Source organism: Schistocerca serialis, chromosome 2 (genome assembly GCF_023864345.2).
Source record: "Schistocerca serialis cubense isolate TAMUIC-IGC-003099 chromosome 2, iqSchSeri2.2, whole genome shotgun sequence".
Lineage (NCBI taxonomy): Eukaryota > Metazoa > Arthropoda > Insecta > Orthoptera > Acrididae > Schistocerca > Schistocerca serialis.
In genome coordinates this window covers 713,563,686-713,585,024 of record NC_064639.1, presented here as the reverse complement: position 1 = coordinate 713,585,024, position 21,339 = coordinate 713,563,686, and the positions used below count along the sequence as shown (strand labels likewise).

The 21,339-nt window shown below is 40.7% G+C and overlaps 1 protein-coding gene across 2 annotated transcripts in view; it reads right to left on the bottom strand.

Moving 5' to 3' along the window:
- Positions 1–21,339, bottom strand: part of LOC126457898 (golgin-45) — a 62,569-nt gene that overhangs the window by 19,410 nt on the left and 21,820 nt on the right. For both annotated transcript variants that reach the window (XM_050094569.1, XM_050094570.1), the window contains exon 3: positions 17,445–17,644. In XM_050094569.1, coding sequence (XP_049950526.1) covers positions 17,445–17,644 — 200 coding nt within the window. The remainder of the gene's footprint in view (positions 1–17,444; positions 17,645–21,339) is intronic.

Genomic DNA, 21,339 nt, shown 5'->3' with positions numbered 1-21,339 from the left:
ATGTGAAAATTACCGAACAATCAGTTTAATAAGCCACAGCTGCAAAATACTAACACGAATTCTTTACAGACGAATGGAAAAACTAGTAGAAGCCGACCTCGGGGAAGATCAGTTTGGATTCCGTAGAAATACTGGAACACGTGAGGCAATACTGACCTTACGACTTATCTTAGAAGAAAGATTAAGGAAAGGCAAACCTACGTTTCTATCATTTGTAGACTTAGAGAAAGCTTTTGACAATGTTGACTGGAATACTCTCTTTCAAATTCTGAAGGTGGCACGGATAAAATACAGGGAGCGAAAGGCTATTTACAATTCGTACAGAAACCAGATGGCAGTTATAAGAGTCGAGGGACATGAAAGGGAAGCAGTGGTTGGGAAGTGAGTGAGACAGGGTTGTAGCCTCTCCCCGATGTTATTCAATCTGTATATTGAGCAAGCAGTAAAGGAAACAGAAGAAAAATTCGGAGTAGGTATTAAAATCCATGGAGAAGAAATAAAAACGTTGAGGTTCACCGATGATATTGTAATTCTGTCACAGACAGCAAAGGACTTGGAAGAGCAGTTGAACGGAATGGATGGTGTCTTGAAGGGAGGATATAAGATGAACATCAACAAAAGCAAAACGAGGATAATGGAATGTAGTCGAATTAAGTCGGGTGATGTTGAGGGAATTAGATTAGGAAATGAGACAAAGTAGTAAACGAGTTTTGCTATTTGGGGAGCAAAATAACTGATGATGGTCGAAGTGGAGAGGATATAAAATGTAGACTGGCAATGGCAAGGAAAGCGTTTCTGAAGAAGAGAAATTTGTTAACATCGAGCATAGATTTAAGTGTCAGGAAGTCGTTTCTGAAAGTATTTGTATGGAGGGTAGCCATGTATGGAAGTGAAACATGGATGGTAAATAGTTTGGATAAGAAGAGAATAGAAGGTTTTGAAATGTTGTGCTACAGGAGAATGCTGAAGATAAGGTGGGTAGATCACGTAACTAACGAAGAGGTATTGAATAGGATTGGGGAGAAGAGAAGTTTGTGGCACAACTTGACCAGAAGAAGGGATCGGTTGGTAGGACATGTTCTGAGGCATCAAGGGATCACCAATTTAGTATTGGAGGGCAGCGTGGAGGGTAAAAATCGTAGGGGGAGACCAAGAGATGAATACACTAAGCAGATTCAGAAGGATGTCGGTTGCAGTAGGTACTCGGAAATGAAGCAGCTTGCACAGGATAGAGTAGCATGGAGAGCTGCATCAAACCAGTTTCAGGACTGAAGACCACAACAACAACAACAACAACAACAACAACAAGGGAGATATTATTTTTATTCAACATTTCCTCAATGGTACAGAAGTAGTAGTTAAGAAGAAACACCTTTAATCTACATTTTAAAATATTTCTGCTGTCTTGAAGTTCTTAAATAATATTTCCAAGTAATAAACCAAGTACACCACTCCTTTCTTTGCCGTAATTAGAGTCATTAGTGGGAAGTGTAGTTCAGTTATCCTCCTGGCATTGTATTACTCTCACACTGCAACGAATTATTAGCGACAAACGTCATGAGCAAATAAATGTACTGTGAGGTTGTGGTTAATATTTCCAACTGTTAAAACAGATGCCTGCAAAATGTACATTTCTGAACTCCACATACAATTCTAATTACTTTATTTTATGTAATGAGTATTTGTTGCTTTAGTGAGCAGTTGCGCCAGCATATTGTCATACAGGGCACGATGAGTGCATGAAAAAATGTAAAATATGTTAACTTCCAGATTTCTATGCCTCTTCTCCTCCTCCTCCTCCTCCTCCTCCTGCTGCTGCTTTTACAGCTTCATTGGACCACTTCAGCCTATCATTTCCTAGTCACCTTCAATAAGTTTTCTTTCCGAGTTGTGCAGTACCTTTGCACACCTTGCGATCTTTTTTGTTGTTCCTCATATTTAAATACCCTTTTTCCTTCATCTGCCTATTTTTGGTTTAAATCTTATTTTTTTATTTTTCAGTTTCTTTATATATTTTATTCTGTTTTGCAAATTGTCCAGGGTTAATCCTACCTTTTTTATATCCTCCCAGATTTCCTTTATCAATCCTACTTGTTGCTTCATGTTCCAAAACTTCTCTATAATTTACTATAACTCTCTAAGTTACCATGAAAATACCTTCACTTCCATGTGTCACCTCTGGTTGGGCCATCATCTTGTAATGTTTTAATTCAATCTTGATAGATAAACATTTTTATTGTATGTACACACTGTTAATTTTAGGTGTTTCATCATTTTATTAGTTCTTTCTTGCCGTGCTAGTTTCTCATCCAACTTGATTGTTATAACTTCTCCTACATATTTAAGCTGTTTCACTACTTTTACTTTTCTGTTATGTGGTTGATTACTAGTGTCATCTGCTAGCATTATTTCAATCTTTTCGAATGATATCTACAGTTCTACTTTCTGTGCTATATTTTGTAGGCTTGTTATTTGCTTTCTGGTTTCTTGAATGTTATTAGGTAATAATACTAAGCCATTTGTGAATCCCAAGCAATTTAAGTTTATTTAACTTTTTTTGATTCCATTTCTCATGTTTTAAGGACTTTCCTTGTTCCATTCCCGCATCATGTACTCCACACCACAGTGGAAGAGTAATAGCAATAAACAATCTCCTTGTCTTAACCCCATTTAACTTGGAAATGACTCAGATATTTCTCTCTGAACTTTACTTCAGATTTAATGTTTGTTAGAGTCAATTTTATCATTTTCATTAATTTGGGATGGAGTCTGAAATTCATCAGTATCTATATCGCTGAAGATTTGTGGATACAATCTTAAGCTTTTTTTATGTATACCAAGGTTATGACATGCTGTTTTTGTCTTCTATTAATTTCAAAGTGATTATCTCGTCTGATTTTCTCCCCTTGTGTTGAGCTCTTTCAAAGCTTCGTAAACTTCATGGATTTTGGGTGTGTTTATATTACCTGCAGGTGTATCTGTGTTTATTTGAAGCAGTTCTGAGGGAATTTCACAATTTAGTAATTTGTTAACTATTTCTGCTGATATTTCTTTATTTTCACCCACTGCTATGGGTCACAATATTATTATTATTCCCCCTCCCTCAGACGTTATATCTGGTTAAAAATGGAAAGTGACACGAACCTTAATCAAGCGTGACTTCCTTTTAACTGTACGGTATATGTTACATTGCATTTAGGAACTTTCAGGTAATTGAACATGTATCAATAATTACAGGTTTCTGTAGTTGTATATATAAGTTTGGATGTAGCTGTATTGCGTTGATGTACTGGTGGATATTGTGTGGTATGACTCCTGTAGTTGATCGTATAATTGGTATAATGTCAACTTTATCCTGATGCCACATGTCTTTGACTTCCTCAGCCAGTTGGATGTATTTTTCAATTTTTTCTCCTGTTTTCTTCTGTATATTTGTTGAATTGGGTATGGATATTTCGATTAGTTGTGTTAATTTCTTCTTTTTATTGGCGAGTATGATGTCAGGTTTGTTATGTGGTGGTGTTTTATCTGTTATAATGGTTCTGTTCCAGTATAATTTGTATTCATCATTCTCCAGTACATTTTGTGGTGCATACTTGTATGTGGGAACGTGTTGTTTTATTAGTTTATGTTGCATGGCAAGTTGTTGATGTATTATTTTTTGTACATTGTCATGTCTTCTGGGGTATTCTGTATTTGCTAGTATTGTACATCCGCTTGTGGTGTGATCTACTGTTTCTATTTGTTTGCAAAGTCTGCATTTATCTGTTGTGGTATTGGGATCTTTAATAATATGCTTGCTGTAATATCTGGTGTTTACTGTTTGATCCTGTGTTGCAATCATGAATCCTTCCATCTCACTGTATATATTGCCTTTTGTTAGCCATGTGTTGGATGCGTCTTGATCAATGTGTGGCTGCGTTAGATGATAAGGGTGCTTGCCATGTAGTGTTTTCTTTTTCCAATTTACTTTCTTCGTATCTGTTGATGTTATGTGATCTAAAGGGTTGTAGAATTGGTTATGAAATTGCAACGGTGTAGCCGATGTATTTATATGAGTGATTGCTTTGTGTATTTTGCTAGATTCTGCTCGTTCTATAAAGAATTTTATTAAATTGTCTACCTGTCCATAATGTAGGTTTTTTATGTCGATAAATCCTCTTCCTCCTTCCTTCCTGCTTAATGTGAATCTTTCTGTTGCTGAATGTATGTGATGTATTCTATATTTGTGGCATTGTGATCGTATAAGTATACTGAGTGCTTCTAGGTCTGTGTTACTCCATTTTACTACTCCAAATGAGTAGGTCAATATTGGTATAGCATAAGTATTTATAGCTTTTGTCTTGTTTCTTTTGTCAATTCTGTTTTCAGTATTTTTGTTAGTCTTGGTCTATATTTTTCTTTTATTTCTTCTTTAATATTTGTATTATCTATTCCTATTTTTCGTCTGTATCCTAGATATTTATAGGCATCTGTTTTTTCCATTGCTTCTATGCAGTCGCTGTGGTTATCCAATATGTAATCTTCTTGTTTAGTGTGTTTTCCCTTGACTATGCTATTTTTCTTACACTTGTCTGTTCCAAAAGCCATATTTATATCATTGCTGAATACTTCTGTTATCTTTAGTAATTGGTTGAGTTGTTGATTTGTTGCTGCCAGTAGTTTTAGATCATCCATGTATAGCAAATGTGTGATTTTGTGTTGGTATGTTCCAGTAATATTGTATCCATAATTAGTATTATTTAGCATGTTGGATAGTGGGTTCAGAGCAAGGCTGAACCAGAAAGGACTTAATGAGTCTCCTTGGTATATTCCACACTTAATCTGTATTGGCTGTGATGTGACACTATTTGAATTTTTTGGATATTAAGTGTGGCTTTCCAATTTTTCATTACTATGTTTAGGAACTGTATCAATTTAGGATCTACTTTGTATATTTCCAATATTTGTAGTAACAATGAGTGGGGTACACTATCAAAAGCTTTTTGGTAATCAATGTATGCGTAGTGCAGCAACCTTTGTTTAGTTTTAGCTTGATATGTCACCTCTGTATCTATTATCAGTTGCTCTTTACATCCTCGTGCTCCTTTGCAACAGCCTTTTTGTTCTTCATTTATAATTTTGTTCTGTGTTGTATGTGTCATTAATTTCTGTGTAATGACTGAAGTTAATATTTTGTATATTGTTGGTAGGCATGTTATGGAGCGATATTTTGCTGGGTTTGCTGTGTCTGCTGGATCTTTAGGTTTCAGATAAGCTATTCCATGTATAAGTGTATCAGGGAATGTGTATGGGTCTGCAATGTAATTGTTAAATAATTTAGTTAGATGTGAATGTATTGAGGTGAACTTCTTTAGCCAGAAATTTGCTATTTTATCATTTCCAGGTGCTTTCCAGTTGTGCGTAGAATTAATTGCTCGGGTGACTTCATGTTGCAAAATTATCACTTCAGGCATTTGTGGTATTATCTTGTATGTGTCTGTTTCTGCTTGTATCCACCATGCATGTCTGTTATGTTGTACCGGGTTTGACCATATGTTGCTCCAGAAGTGTTCCATGTCTGTTATGTTTGGTGGATTGTCTATTTTAATGTGTGTGTTATCTATTGTCTGGTAAAATTTATTTTATTATTATTATTATTATTATTATCCTTTAACATTAATGTCAGAGGGTCATATGTTTGTAGTTATCTACCAAATATTTTGTAGTAATCCCCTGAGTTTGTTTTCTCACTTTTTGTTTCTATCATTAGAAGTATACCTTTTTGATATTAGGATTAAATTCTTCCTTTTTTTGTTGTCTCCCTTTTTAAGGACCACCAGCAACGTAGTGGAAGCATACAGTGGACATTGGTGGTTACTTAACGGCAAATGTCAAGCCATAATATGTTTATTCTTTGTTTTCTTGATGGAGAGTGTTCCATTTTTTATGCTTGACTTCACTTGTCTTTGCAACTTTATTAGAGTTTGATAACCTGAAGTTTTATCTGTAGTTAAGTTAATACAAGAGCTGCATAGTCTAAAGCGGTGATCCTGAAAACTAATGGTAAACAAGAAGTAGTGTGCATAGGCGATCAAGATTAGCGAATCCAGAGGCTTTTGGAAGATCAAGAAGATACAATTAGCAAGCCTCCAAGAAGTCCCCAAGAAGCAACTTGAGTTAGGGAGACAAACTACTCCAATGACAAGCATGCACACATCAGAAGACAACAGTAGTACAATGAAAAACAGGTAACAATTGAAAGTATGGACACTACAGTTTATATCAGAAAAACCATAACTCTTGTTCGTGATCATCAAACAAATTTTCACCTAGAATGAGATCATTTACAGACACACGAAGTTCACAATGGCAGTAAATGTGCTTGATGCCAGAGCAGCAGCAATGGGAAAGGAGGTGACACTCCAACCTCCAACAGAATGACCATATACAACATCAAAAAACTTCTCAATGAGCAGACTGCGCAAACCACTGAGTCAACACATGTGGGAAGTGCTCATGGAGGAGCATATAGGTAATAGGACACCTTCAGAATATCAGAGTCATCTTTGAGGGATCATCAACAAAGTTGAGTTGCCAGATGCGACACATGAACCAGCCAGGCTCAGTTGTCAGGCATGGTAAAAGTAGTGGATGTAACCTGCAGGAACGATGACATCCATACTGAGTTGGACAGTCCATGTGCAACATGCATGGAAATAATTACAGAGGGAGGTACATCACAAGTGGTGGCATGAATACAGAAAATTCAACAAACAGATGTCACTAAATGACTGCTAGAGCTCACACAGCAAGTGACATCGTTACAACTGTAGGTATCACAACTGTTGAAAAATGAGAATAGCATTCAAGAATTACAGAAAGAGTGATGAGGCAAACCATGGCTGTCAACAAGAATAAAAGTGTTGGTACAACCAGTATTCTGGGGATAGAGCTTGGAGATATTGGTTGGTTGATTTGTGGGATTGAAGGGACCAGACTGCTATGGCCATCGGTCCCTTTTTCCAAAAAATTTTTAAACACCCACACAGAAGAAAACGCACCAGACAAAAGGAATTATAATCACACAGAGTGTGACAGGGGTTGGCCGACCATAGACACAGAGCTCGAAGGTTGCGGTGAGGTGGGTGGCACCGCATGTTCCTTGGCCTTAGAGGTCTTTTTCTTGGACTTCTCTCGCTGCTCCTTGGATTTCACTGGCTGGAAGGCCTCACCGATTCAGTCTCCGGGATGGAGGAGGATCGCGAAGCCCTACGACCAGCTGCTTGCGGGCACTTATGCGACTTTCGGGCATCATCCTTCCTGCTTGTGGAAACCTGGAAAGGGAGGGACCCAAGGGACCTCTTGCGAGTGAGAGCAGCCAAAGAAGTTGGACGCTTCTCCGGCTTAGAAGCGGGGACAGACGTCCCCGATGGGTGGGGGGGTGTTGCTCCCGAGGTAGACGGCACAAGACCAACGGGGTGGGTAGTGCCCCCTACAGGCAAGGGGGCATATGGAGTTGTACGGCTCGGCAATCTGGCTGGAATTCGCTGAACTGATGGGGCTAGCACGGTTGTTGTAGCAACGGCGTATGAAGATGTCATTCGTACAGGATGTAGTCGGTCATATTTCCTCTTAGCCTCAGTATAGGTCAATCGGTCCAGGGTCTTATATTCCATGATTTTTCGCTCTTTCTGTAAGATCCTGCAGTCTGGCGAGCAAGGTGAATGATGCTCTCCACAGTTGACACAGATGGGAGGCAGGGCACATGGAGTATTGGGATGTGATGGGCGTCTGCAATCTCGACATGTGAGGCTGGAAGTACAGCGGGAAGACATATGGTCGAACTTCCAGCACTTAAAGCACCGCATCGGGGGAGGGATATAGGGCTTGACATCACATCGGTAGACCATCACATTGACCTTCTCCGGTAATGTATCACCCTCGCAGGCCAAGATGACGCCACCGGTAGCAACCTGACAATCCTCTGGACTCCGATGAACGCGCCGGACGAAATGAACACTTCAACGCTCTAAATTGGCTCGCAGTTCGTCATCAGACTGCAAAAGTAGGTCCCTATGGAAAATAATACCCTGGACCATATTTAAACTCTTATGGGGTGTGATGGTAACGGGAACATCCCCCAACTTGTCACAAGCAAGTAACCATCATGACTGGGCAGAGGATGCCATTTTTATCAAGACTGACCCAGAGCGCATTCTGGACAAACCCTCCACCTCCCCAAACTTGTCCTCTAAATGCTCTACGAAGAGCTGAGGCTTTGTGGACATGAATGACTCCCCATCAGCTCTTGTACAAACTAGGAACCGGGGCGAATAACTATCACTGCCATCCTGAGACTTACGCTCCTCCCATGGTGTGGCCAGGGAGGGGAACATTTTGGGATTGTATTTCTGAGCATTAAATTGAGCCCGAGAACGCTTGGAGACTGCTGGCGGTTGGCCACCAGCGAGAGAAGATGTACCACGCTTCATTGCAGGTCATCTGCCCTGCCTGATGCCACCCACTCCGACCAAGGGCCCTCCCCACGGGCACCACCCAGCCACAGCAATGGCCACCTGGCAGGATGGCCATTGCTGGGAGTCCTGATGCCCCAGGGAGATAGGCATCTACTCCTTGGCATACATGGGGAGTTAATGCCGCAGGCCTCAGCAGAGCAATCCCTGTTTTGTCAGGGGGCTACAACCAACAGGGTACATGGCGGCCCCACCACAACGGACTGGCTACCGTGCTGGATATTAGGTAACAAGTTGTCCATGTTCGTTGTCAGTGCAGAAAGCGGCACTGCACATTGCAGTGGCGGAAAATGCACGCAGGAACATATCCATACCCAAGAGATGGAGAGCGGACGGGACTGCAATGCAACAATAAATAAGCTGGCGAAAGGTCTCAGTGCACGATGGACACAATGCACCAAGTAAGGCGCCCTTCCCCAATCGGCTCACTCTTAGGAAGAATTTTGAGATATGGAGGTCAACCCCAACAGGGGACCACCACAAAAACGCCAAAACGTTTGAGGCTCCTTTTAGACGCCTCTTACAACAGGCAGGAATACCGCGGGCCTATTTTTACCGCCAATCCCGCAGGGGGGGAGCTTGGAGATGTTCAAAGCCATGCATGTATCCAAACTGCTGCAGCAGCCAGCAGTAGGCACGGTGGGCTGCGACATTTGAGAATAGCACCTACAAAAGAGAGGTGGGGCCAATGTGGACTACATAAGGGCAAGTAATGTCAAAAATTTTCTTTATAAATGATAGAGCGCAGTAATCGGTCATCTTGAGTATTCAAATAACTGTGACTGATGCCCAAACAACAGGGAACTGACGTGCATAGAGTTTAAAAAGTAGTGCATTGATAATGGCTAGGCACTAGTCAAAATCTGGATTTGTGTAATAAAACGTGCAAAAAATTCTTACTGCTTCCAGAAGGTTGTATGTCGAGGATATTAAATCAAACTCCTGTTACCTAGTGGATTCAGATGTCACTGTACCACCTTTTGCAGACTATAAGGACACAAACAACATCACATTAAAGCAATTAACACCAGCAAATAAATTGGATATAATTACTCAATGGATGTGCAAGTTAAAGTGGATTTAGAGTTTGACCAAAGCAGCTGCTGGGCTTTCATTCTGACGGAGGTTTCAGAAACAATATTATGTGCAGTTTTTCTTTATCACATGAAAATCATAAAAGACATAAATAACACACACTTCAAAAGAAATTACAAGATCGTAACTGATATATTGGGGCAAGACAATTACCTCACAGACAAACATAAATACAGAGCAGTGTCACATGTCGAAAAGACCAACAATGTGATAAGCAAGCCCAAAGTGATTCACAAGACCATGCATTACATTTACAGCATACTTAGTCAACCAGTTTATCAACAGCCTCACAGTTTAGCACCTGACGATTTAATACCAGCGAGAGCAGAATTTGAGGAATTACTGATGGTAGGTGTGATACATAGATTAGATAGCCCATGGGCATCACCTGTAAGTGTGGTGAAGAAAAAAAAGATAGGTCATGCAGGCCATGTGGAGATTTTCACAGGCTGAATGCATGTACCATACCACACCATTACCCAATATATAACATTCGTGATTTCACAAACGAGTTAGCAGGGGTGAAGGTAGTTGACCTCAATGGCTGTCAAAAACCTAATCATAAGATACTGGTAGTTGACGAGGATGTATCTAGGATGGCAGTTACAATGCTACTTGGTTTATTCGAGTATGTCTGAATGCCTTTTGGGTAGAAAAATACAGCACAAACTGGGAATGATTCACAGATGAAGCACAAAGAGTTTGTTTTGCCTATCTTGATAACATATTGGTGTCACTGACATCAGAAGAACTGCATGAGAAGCAACTGTCTTATGTGTTTGAATGTATCAAGTATGGCACAGTAGTCAACGATGCAAAGTGTGAAATATAAATACAGTAAGTGACATTTTTTGGTAATGAAGATTCAGCAGAAGGAATATACTGCTCAGAGATAAGGTAGCAATCGACCAGACACTTAACAAGCAACTTTGAAGACTTATGGGTGTCAATTTCAATCGACAGCATCTGCCAAAAGCAGTGGAGGTAAGGGCAACGATAACAGATGTTCCTGCATGAAAACATGTGAATAGCAATGTCTATTACAATGGAATGCGGGCATGGACACCACATTTCAAAATATAAAAACAAACTTACAAAAAGCCGTACTAATAGCTCACATGGTACTGCAGGCACCTCTAGCGATCAGGTACTTCTGCCAGTATGTGGAGGCAAGAGCATTTACTGTGTACACTGACCATAAGATGCATTCATTAAATTGAGAGATGACTGTTCTCTGTGCCAGTTTTGGCAACTGGAATATATTAATCAGTTCACAACAAATAGTTCACAACAGATGTTAGAGACAGAAAAGGAGCTGAAAACGCAATTGTGGATTTCCTGTCAAGGGTTGAGAAAATTTCACAGGCTACTGGTAACGAACAATTGGCAGCACCACAAACACACAAGACACAGTGACAAGATTATCAGCAAGACGTGATGAAATTAGGAGGTAAAAATGTTAAAATATAGTGTAACGTAACAGAGGCTAGACCTAGGCCTTCCCTTCTGATGGAGCTATGGGAGGTTTTTTTGGCAATATTCACTGGTTGAGTCATTCACGTATCAGATAAAGCTTATGATAGTGCATTTCATATGGCCAGGCATAAAAAATTATTGCCGCAGTTGGGTAAATGTATGTATGCCATGCCAAAGTAGTAAGACTGGATGATATGTACACAAAAGTATCAGAGAGTTTCTGCCAATTACAAAGAAATTCTCACAAGTGCACTTTGGTATTTTGGGCCCATTATCATCTTCCGAAGGGTACGAATACTTACAGATGACAGAAGATTGTTGTACAAGATGGGTGTAAGTATCACCACTGTCAGATTCCATCAGGAGTTGTGTGCATCACAACTCCCACATCAGTGTTAATAACAAAAGGAGGGTCACCATTGGTCATTGAAGTAGAAATCTGTATTTACGTTGCAAACTGATTTCAATCACTTCGTGAAGGTACGTTTACACTGGGATACATGTATCGCGACATGTATGAGCGACATGTCAATTTGACATGTCGCGATACATCACCTCATACAAAAATTCACGGAACTTGTATGCGGACCCTCGAGCTCATACATGTCGCGTATACATTTTGTATATCGCTTTTTGGCCATATACGCGACATGTATGAGCGACATTTGAAGAACTCGCGCATGCGCAGTACTATCATTTCCTGTCGTCTTGTCGACCGCCGCTTATTTCGACGATTAGCGCATGCGTAGTACCAGGCTCTTTGGCGGCTGTTTGAGTTTTGAAGGTGCCGACTGTCGTTTCGACGTTAATGTATCTGCATAAAATATCAAAAAGTGCCATATGCAACATTATTCTTCGTGTTTGCGAGGCCATTGCGCAAGTTTTATCCCAAGAAGTGAAGGTAAAAGTTTTATATATATCAGAGTATGTCATACATTAAATAATTTTTTCATGCATCTGGCACGTATATCAATGTTTTGCTGTTATTCCGGTGGCCTCGCGTGATAATGTTGACAACGGATGCCGACAATCGTGTGTGAGACGTCGGCATGAGCAATCGCGCGACAATGCAAATGTTTTGTCATGAAATCTTCGTTTTACGAGGAATCCCCAGTGGCTAAAAAACGGAGTGTTACTGCCAACTGATCCTCTGGTGGAATCGCTTCCCGAAAGTTTGTGTTGGTTTTGGACACAAGAAGAGCCACAAGTGATAACAAACCGCGGAAATCCTCCATACTCATCCTAACATAATTTCTAAAATATGGCGTTAATTCGCGAGAAACTCTCTGTGCCACCATCTACGCTTCCTCCGCCTTTTCTTCCTATCATCTTCCAAAAGAGCAAGTGTATCAGCACATAAAAATGTGAAAACTTCCAAATCGTCGTCGGAAGCTATCGCACAGTGATACATATCAACCAGTGTAAACGCACGCTCATACATGTATGAGGTTGATACTTGTCAACTCATACAAGTCGCGATACATGTCGCAAAGTCGTATATCATGTATCTCATACATGTGCCGATACAAATCGCAGTGTAAACGCACCTTGACCATCATCAGTGCTAGTATTAAAGCCTTGTGGACTCAAATGCAAGCAGTAAAACTGCAATATCTGCACATATCAATGAAAAGTACTTATCAGGCTGAAGGTACAAATGCAACTGGACAGTGCGGAATTGCCCAGCTGCATTTGTACCTTTAGCCTGACAAGTACTCTTCATTGATGAGGTTTTACTGTTTGTATGAGTCCAAAGGGCTTTAATACTAGCACTGATAATGATCACGAAGTGATTGAAATTTATTTGCAAGAGAAATAAAGATTACTACTTCCACAATCAATGCTGACCTTTCTTTTGAGAGTACTTTTGTTGTCATGGATTGTGCGTTTCACGTGTCCACTGCATGTGACAACCAATCAAGTGTGACAATTTGAATTGATTTTGTTTCTAGAACTGGCCATGCTACGAAGAATTTGAATTGTACTATCGCGTATCACCCAGCGAGCAACAGCACAGTTGATACTAAAGGCAGCCTTGATACCGTATACCGAAAGACTGCTGGACTTCGGTGTTGCCATTAGTGCTGCTAGGCCTCAGAGCCACATGTAAGCCAGAACTATGCACCTCCATCGCTGAACTGGTTTATGGAGAGACCCTAAGATTACCAGCAGAGTTCTTCACAGAACCACAGGATGAGACCGTAGGTGACATGCCTTACGTATTGCAGCAGGTGCGTAACCACATGGCGAAGCTACACCTGACATCAGATTCCCAACACAAATATACCATTTGTGAATACGGGGCTAAGAAATTGCCTATAGGTCTGGTTGCTAAAAGGTGCCTTACAATCGCCGCTTTAGCCAGCATATACTGGACCATTTAAAGTTTTGGCAAAAGACAAACATACACTTCAAATAGACCATGATGCAAAGTGACAAACTATCTCCATTGAGAAAGTTACACCTGCACACATGTTGCCGCCTGAAGATAACACACAATGGGAACAAGCTGAAGAAACTCAAGAAGAGGTGACAGCCCCAGGAAGGAGCACAGTAAGCCCCACACAGAGGTTCATCACAAAGGAGAAGACATCATTCTCACAGAAGCGCTCTAGGGCAGGCAAGATGGGAGCACAAAGGGTGGGGGGACTGTGTAGGAACCACCAGCAACATAGTGAAAGCATACAGTGGACACTGGTGGTTACCCTGTGACAAATATCAAGCTGTAATACGTTTATTCTTTGTGGAGAGAATTCCATTTCTTTAAACTTGACTTCTCTTGTCTTTATTATTTGATCTGCAAAATAAAGATTTAGATCAACCCAAAGTTTTATCTGTAGTTACGTTAATATTGGTTCCACTTACGTTGAACTGTGTTTTTTGAGTTCTGCTACTTGTTCAGTTCTTTGTTTCAGTTGGGGAACTATTTCCTCTAGATCAACTGTTATTTTTATATTCCTTGTTTGTTCTTCCTACAAAAGCACTGTAGATTCATCATTTAGAAAATCTACTATATGGTTTTCTACTACTTAAGTATTCATCAATATGCACACCCAAGGACTTATAACTTCCTGTGCTGTTTATTACTTCTTAATGGTAAACTAAACTCATAGTAATTAGAATAATATATTAATACCTTCACCTGCTGACGGGCGTTGATGTATATCAACGGGGACATGTGAAAATGTGTGCCCCGACCGGGACTCGAACCCGGGATCTCCTGCTTACATGGCAGATGCTCTATCCATCCGAGCCACCGAGGGACAGAGGATAGTGCGACTGCAGGGACTATTTGCGCACACCTCCCGCGAGACCCACATTCCCACGTTACATGTCCACACACTACATTCGTAGTGTCCCTACCCAACACACTCATTACTCGTGGAAGACATTCTTACCAAGTCCCGTAAGAGTTCGGGTAATAAGTGTGCATCGGCACAGAAGGAGGAGGTCATGGCCGGTATTGCCAGAACTACATACTTATATGGATATGGTGTCTGTTCTTTCGGATATGACTACAGTAAGCAGGTTCAAACAAATTTAGATTGCAGTAATTATTCACAGGTGATGACGCTCGCGCAGGACAGACTAGAAGGGACAGCTGCATCAAATCAGTCTTCATATTCATGACCGTAACAACAATGCATAACCTTTTGAGCACAGAGAAAACAGCCTGATCTTTTATGTGGAAAATAAATAAAAGGTCATTCTGCTTAACTGAGGTGAACACTCATGGCTTACTAATGCTGGGATCTAGGTATAAAGATGAGTCATATGTGAGAGATGGAAAGACAGGTCATCTGTTTTACCCTAGAAGCATGCAAAAGAACCTATTGGAATATTACATAACTTGCAAAATTAATTTAATATTATTTGAATCACTGCAATTACTACTGAACATACAAAGGAATATGGGGCTGGACTGAAACAAAACTGTGGGTTTTCTGGCTATAGCGACTGACCATGCACAGAAAACGTCAACCTATTACAATCGGGCACTTTTATTAAGACTCGTGTAACTACACAAAACACAAGAAAAACACTATAGAAAATCACAACACGCACATTGTAACCTAAGTCAACAAGACCGAACCAAAGAACAACGAGTCCTCAAAGACGTTTACTCCACACTTTGTAGGTGACGGTTATTGACAGCTGATGGTTGCCACACAGCTGGTGTTGTGTCCTTTACGGTAAATGTGAGAGGTTGGTTGGTTTGGGGAAGGAGACCAGACAGCGTGGTCATCGGTCTCATCGGAATAGGGAAGGATGGGGAAGGAAGTCGGCCGTGCCCTTTCAGAGGAACCATCCCGGCATTTGCCTGGAGTGATTTAGGGAAATCACAAATGTGAGAGGTATGACACTAACGTCTACTCCGGTATAGACAAGAAAATACCAGTGCGAACATAAATCCAAGGCGAATAGACGTCCTCATGAGGTGGGGGATTGACAGAATGCAATGTCTCTGGACGCCCTTGCACGTACCCGCGAGGAGTGGCACCTACTGCAGCCCGCGTGCAGCGTTTGGGAATGCACAGGGCAGGCGGCAATTGCGAGCAGTGTCACTGTAAGTGGAGTGGAACTAGAATATGTGTGAGTCAGCTGTACTCGTCCCACCAGCCGAAGCGACAGGCGAGGGGAAGTCGGGGCGGGCAGGCGCTAGCCCAGTTGGGGTGGGGAGATGCTGGTGCCTGGCCGCTCGCGATTCCCGGTGTTGGCCTCTAGATGGCTGCTGTTCCATGTCCTGTATGTGATACGCACGCGCCCAGCCGCTACTGCCCAACGGTGTAAGTATATTCACAGGATTACCAACCTTGGCAGTATCAGGCACTGTGCTGCGCGGAGGGAGGTAGCGGTGCCAAATAATAGCATGTGCCTGGTCTGCCAGCCGTAGTTTATCCTTGAGTGACGCTGTGGTATGTGGGAGAAAATGTAATTGTAGCTCTTGCGGCAGCTTCACCAACCACAATGCCCAGAGTGATAAGTTTGGCAAGATCTCAGTACTGACCTGCACACGCAAGTGTCGCCACAGCTGTGAGGGGGTTCTGTTGCCTAAAGTCTCGTCATAAATAATGTTGTGAATTGTATCGGCTGGCGGACGAGAAAGGCGTTCGATGAGTAACACACGGGCAAAGGCATATTTGTTGCTCTTGGATGGTTCCAGCAACAATCACTGAAGAGATCAGGGCTGTCATGTAGGTGGTTCACTAAACACACAAAACAAGTGCGAGACGTGATATCCAGTCCTTGTAGGCAGGAAATCTGTACGGCCACAGAACGAGCACGGCGCGGCAGGCGTGGAAGGATCAACAGCCAATGCAGACGAAATCTCGAGCAGAGGTGCAAAATAGTGATTGAGCACTGAGTGACAGGGTGGAACCTCAGCAGGTGCGTCAGCCAAGGTGTGCATGGGGTGGAAGGTCGGGTAGCCGTATACATTGTCCAGCACGGCTGACACGAGTGTCCCTTCGACCAGCATGGAAGGGGACACATTAGACAGTGGACCACTCTGAGGAGGGGGCAGCTATGCGTGTGGACCCCAAAACTGGACAGCCGCGTGGACCATGTTGTGCAGAAGAAACTCGGTCAAGGGTTTTCCGGGATCTTGTGCTGGAGTAGCATTATGTTGAGTGTAGAATGCCGTAGAAGGTGTCCGCCGTAGAAGGTTAGGGTCATCTGGCCGGTCGAAGCAAACACCGGAGATACAAACATTCACGGTGTATTAGTAGCACACAGGGTAAAGCGCTGTGCTTCACAGTCGAATGTCCATTCCGCAGTCACAGCGTCCTGCACTGTCGGAAAAACTGGGGGTTGCGACATTGTCTATCGGCACGAAACCAGTGGTACACAGCGAGCGAATGCAATGTATTTTCGCAACTCGGGGTCACCAATGTGGGTTTTCGGCTATAGCGACTGACCGCGCACAGACCTATTATGATCAGGCACTTTTATTAAGGCTCATGTAATTACACAAAACACAAGAAAAAACACTACAGAAAATCACAACACGCACATCGTAACCCAAGTTCACAAGACCGAACCAACTAACAATGAGTAGCCTAAGATCGTTTACTCCACACTTCATAGGTGACGGTTACTGGGGGTCTATGGTTGCCACAAAACCAATAAAATAATGTGTTACAAAAATAAAAAGGATGATGATGATGATGATGCCTTAATTCCAACGCAAAGTAGGTCGCATTATGTAACAAAGACAAAGTTGACACCTATATATTGTTTCAAGGATATTCTTTTTAAGAAAACTGTAACAACGTCTACTTATCAGCAACTGAAACCTTTCTTTATATGCATATTATGCGATTTATGATAAGCAAAATAAACATTTGAAGCACGTACCTACTGGCCAGGAACTTGCTGCGCCATACTTCACACTGCCCTGCCAACCAATCCGTCTGCTCTTGGTGTGTAGACAAACGCTGTGCTGAATTCAGTAAGGCCCTTGCTAGTTGTAGCTTGTCTTCAGTGAGTAAGTGGACCCTCATTTCAATGTCTTCCCCTACAGCTGCAACCAGTAATGTCTTCAGCTCAGCATTTACCTACAAAACACATTCTTTTATTTTTCAGATAAACAGAGATCATGTGTTCTTCTAAAGAAAAAAGGTTACAGTATTTTAATGTACTACTCACAATTTAGTAAGGACAATTTCAGTGTTGTTCCCGTTCAAATATAGAAAATAAATTGTCACATATACTCCACTTTATTACTTCTGTTTGGTTCTTTTAACGGCATGCTACTGCACTGGAATATGATGATTTCAATGTGTACCAAGAGTGCAGAGACGCAGGGGGGGTGGGGGGTGGGGGAGGGGGGGGGGGGGGGAAGAAGAAGGAGAGTTGTATAATATTATTTTTTTGAGCTGAAAATATTTTGTAACCAGGCTTGGTATGTGATCACTGTATAAAGTAAATGGCAAAATATTACCATCTGAGAACCACGTACAAAACTTTAACAATAATGCTGAAAAAATCTGACTTATTAGAAAACAGTTGAGAAAGCATTGGGGCTACGAATATTGTACATTAATATTCTTTTGAAACATGAAAACTGGCGATCCTTGGGAAATCTTTTACATAATTCTTGTGTTGTTGAAAATTCGTCATTGTAGCTTAATCATGTAATTTTTAATGCATACAAATATTTTACTTATAATCAGTCAGTCATATTCTCATTTGATAGCAGATCATGGTCTCTCCACACAATACTGAATTTTTGTGGAAATACAATGTGACAGTTGCAAACATTTGCAACAATAATTCAATGTTATATAACACCATAATAATCAACTATGATGAATTAAAAGCAAAAGCTGACTGGTAAGAAAAAAATGGAAAACCTGGTGAATAATTATAAACACTTTTAGATGTTGCTTTGAGATGATGTGAACATAACTGTTAATGGCATTTGGGAAAACTGCTTAAAATCTACAGTGTTCACACAACAGAATACAATGGAAATGGAAATGCCGTGTGGCTTGGGCCTCCCCTCGGGTAGACAGTTCGCCTGGTGCAAGACATTCGAGTTGACGCCACTTCAGCTACTTGCGTGTCGATGGGGATGAAATGAAGATGATAAGGACAACACAATACCCAGTCCCTGAGTTGAGAAAATCTCTGACCCAGCTGGGAATCGAACTCAGGCCATTAGGTATGACATTCCGTCGCGCTGACCACTCAGCTACCAGTGGTGGACACAGAATACAATGATTCCTTTTCACATATTTTTCATAACCTCAAATGGAAAGCACCTCGTGGAGTGTAAGGAAACCTAGCCAAGTTCAGTGTGATACAAATCAAGTTTTCTTTGTTAAATAAGCCGATTGATGATGGTACCCATTGCATGCAATAATTGCAAACTATGACCCAAGAGTCTGACTACATTACAGGGGATAAATTACGTAATGTCCACATTATGAGTCATGAATAACACATCAAAATAATACATTTAAGTGTACAGCCCCTTAGTATCAATTTTCTATACTATGTACAGACCCGTTTTCCTGCCCCTGTCCCATAAATTTGAATACTGCTAGTGATCTGAGTTATTTTTAAAAGTTCCAGAGAGATGGTGCACTGGCATGGATCCACAGGCGCAAATGAAGTAAAACAGAGCAACAGACTGCCAAGACGTGGTTTCCATCCACTGCCAGTCAACCTGGTAGAGGCCTTGACAAATAGCAAAGGAAAGAAAGCACGCCTTGCTCTATTCCATGCAGTTATGTCCCAATATTATTCCTCTATTGAACTGTAATTACTGTATCAAATGAACTGGACTGGGATTTCTCAGAAGGGAGGATGTAGCACATTGTCTTGAATGGACGTCAAGAACAGTTGTAGAAGTAACTTCAGGTATGCTCCAGAGAAGTGTGTTGGGACTCTTGCTGTTCATATAGTATATTAATGACAAGCCAGATCATATTTATAGTAAACTCAGAATTTTTGCAGATGATGCAGTTATCTATAATGAAGTATTATACGTAAAAAGCAGTAGATATTGATTCAGATCTTAATAAGACCTATAAATGGTGCAGAGATCACCAACTTTCTTTAAGTGTTCAGAAATGTAAAGCTGTGCATTTCACATTCACTTCTGTGAGTCACAACTGGAGTAAGTCAACTCAAGCAAATACCTAGGTGCAATAATTTGTGGGGTATATGAAATGGTGAAATGAAATGTATGGCCTCAGTTATAGGTAGAGCAAGTGGTGGTACACCCCAGTTCATTAGTAGGATACTGGGAAAATGCATTCCGTCTACAAAGGAGTTTTCTTGCAAGATAGCTATGCGACCCATCCAAAAACATTGCTCAATTGTGTGGGACCCATACAAAATTTGATTAACAGGTAATGTTAAATGTGTGTAATGAAGATTAAGCATGATTTGGTACTGGTTTGTTTGAGCCATGGGTGAATGTCATAGAAATTCTGAAAGTTCTAAATTGGAATATGCTTTATGTGAGACTCCAACTACCCTGCAAAAGCTTACTTCAAAAAAGACAGTTGTTAGCTCAGATATAAATGAAGCAGATAGGGCTACAAAAAACGATTTGAAGTAGTTGATTTAGAACAGACTAGTCAACATGATTGTGTTAACCAAGGTGTAGACACTGAAAACATTTAAGCAACCATTTGTAAGGCACTGAATAACAGAGAAATTTTAAAGTGAGGAATGAAGATAAATTCACACTTGCGATGGAGAAAACTTGAACAAACAATTATCATCAACCAGAGATTATGCTATTTCATTATAAATCAAGGAATAAATAAATAAAAGGCAGTACAATCAGAATATACTGTAGCTCAAAAACGTATTTGGAAGGAAAACAAACAAAGCATCATGCACGTAAGTAGCTCCTGGCCAAAGATATTTCTGCTCAGAATAAATCTAAAAAATAGTAATAAAATGTATAGGAAAAGAGATATCATGGAAGTGGACTGAAAAACTTGAAAACAAACAGGCTCTCTGGAAACACAATCTGTGTGATTAATCAGGAAACATGTTTATTGTAAGCACTGATGCATTTTTGATAAATCATATGAGAATCTATTTCTGGTTGGTGGCTCAAGAGTACATACAACAATTTGGAATAAATTACATCTACATATTTAGTCTTGTAGCAAGTATGAAACAATGAGAGCTCTTTTGGTTGTTGTAATTCAACATGATTGCTGCATAAAACAATTTGATGTTAAGGTTGCATTTCTCAACAGTATTCTGAAGGACAGAATTTAAATATTTGTAATGATGGTCCTGGGTGTGGATATTAATATTTGAAGATGAAGTGACCTTCCTTTCCTATTCAACATTCCCCTATCTGTCCCCCTCTTTCTTCCCCCCGGAAGAAACTAATAATTCCAAAAGCCAGGTTAGTATGTCATCTTTAACATGTGTTTATAGGAAGTACTGAATACCATCAAATGCTCCTGTACAAAATGTATGGAATAACTAAAGATTACCAACTTACAAGAGTTATTCAAGATCTCTGTCACAATAGAAAATTTTTGTAGAATTTGAAAATCAGGACTGTCAATGGAGGGTCAAATAGAATGTGTTACCACAAGGCAATATTTTGGCTTCCATGTTTTTTAATTTTTATACCAACAATCAAACCCTTGCCTAAAAACATACCAAGTTTCATCTATGCTGACGATCTTTCCCTGTCTTCCCTGAGTGATACCTTTGAACAGGTGGAACTAAATCTTAATGCTGCTTTGGTTGGTTGGTTGGTTTGTTT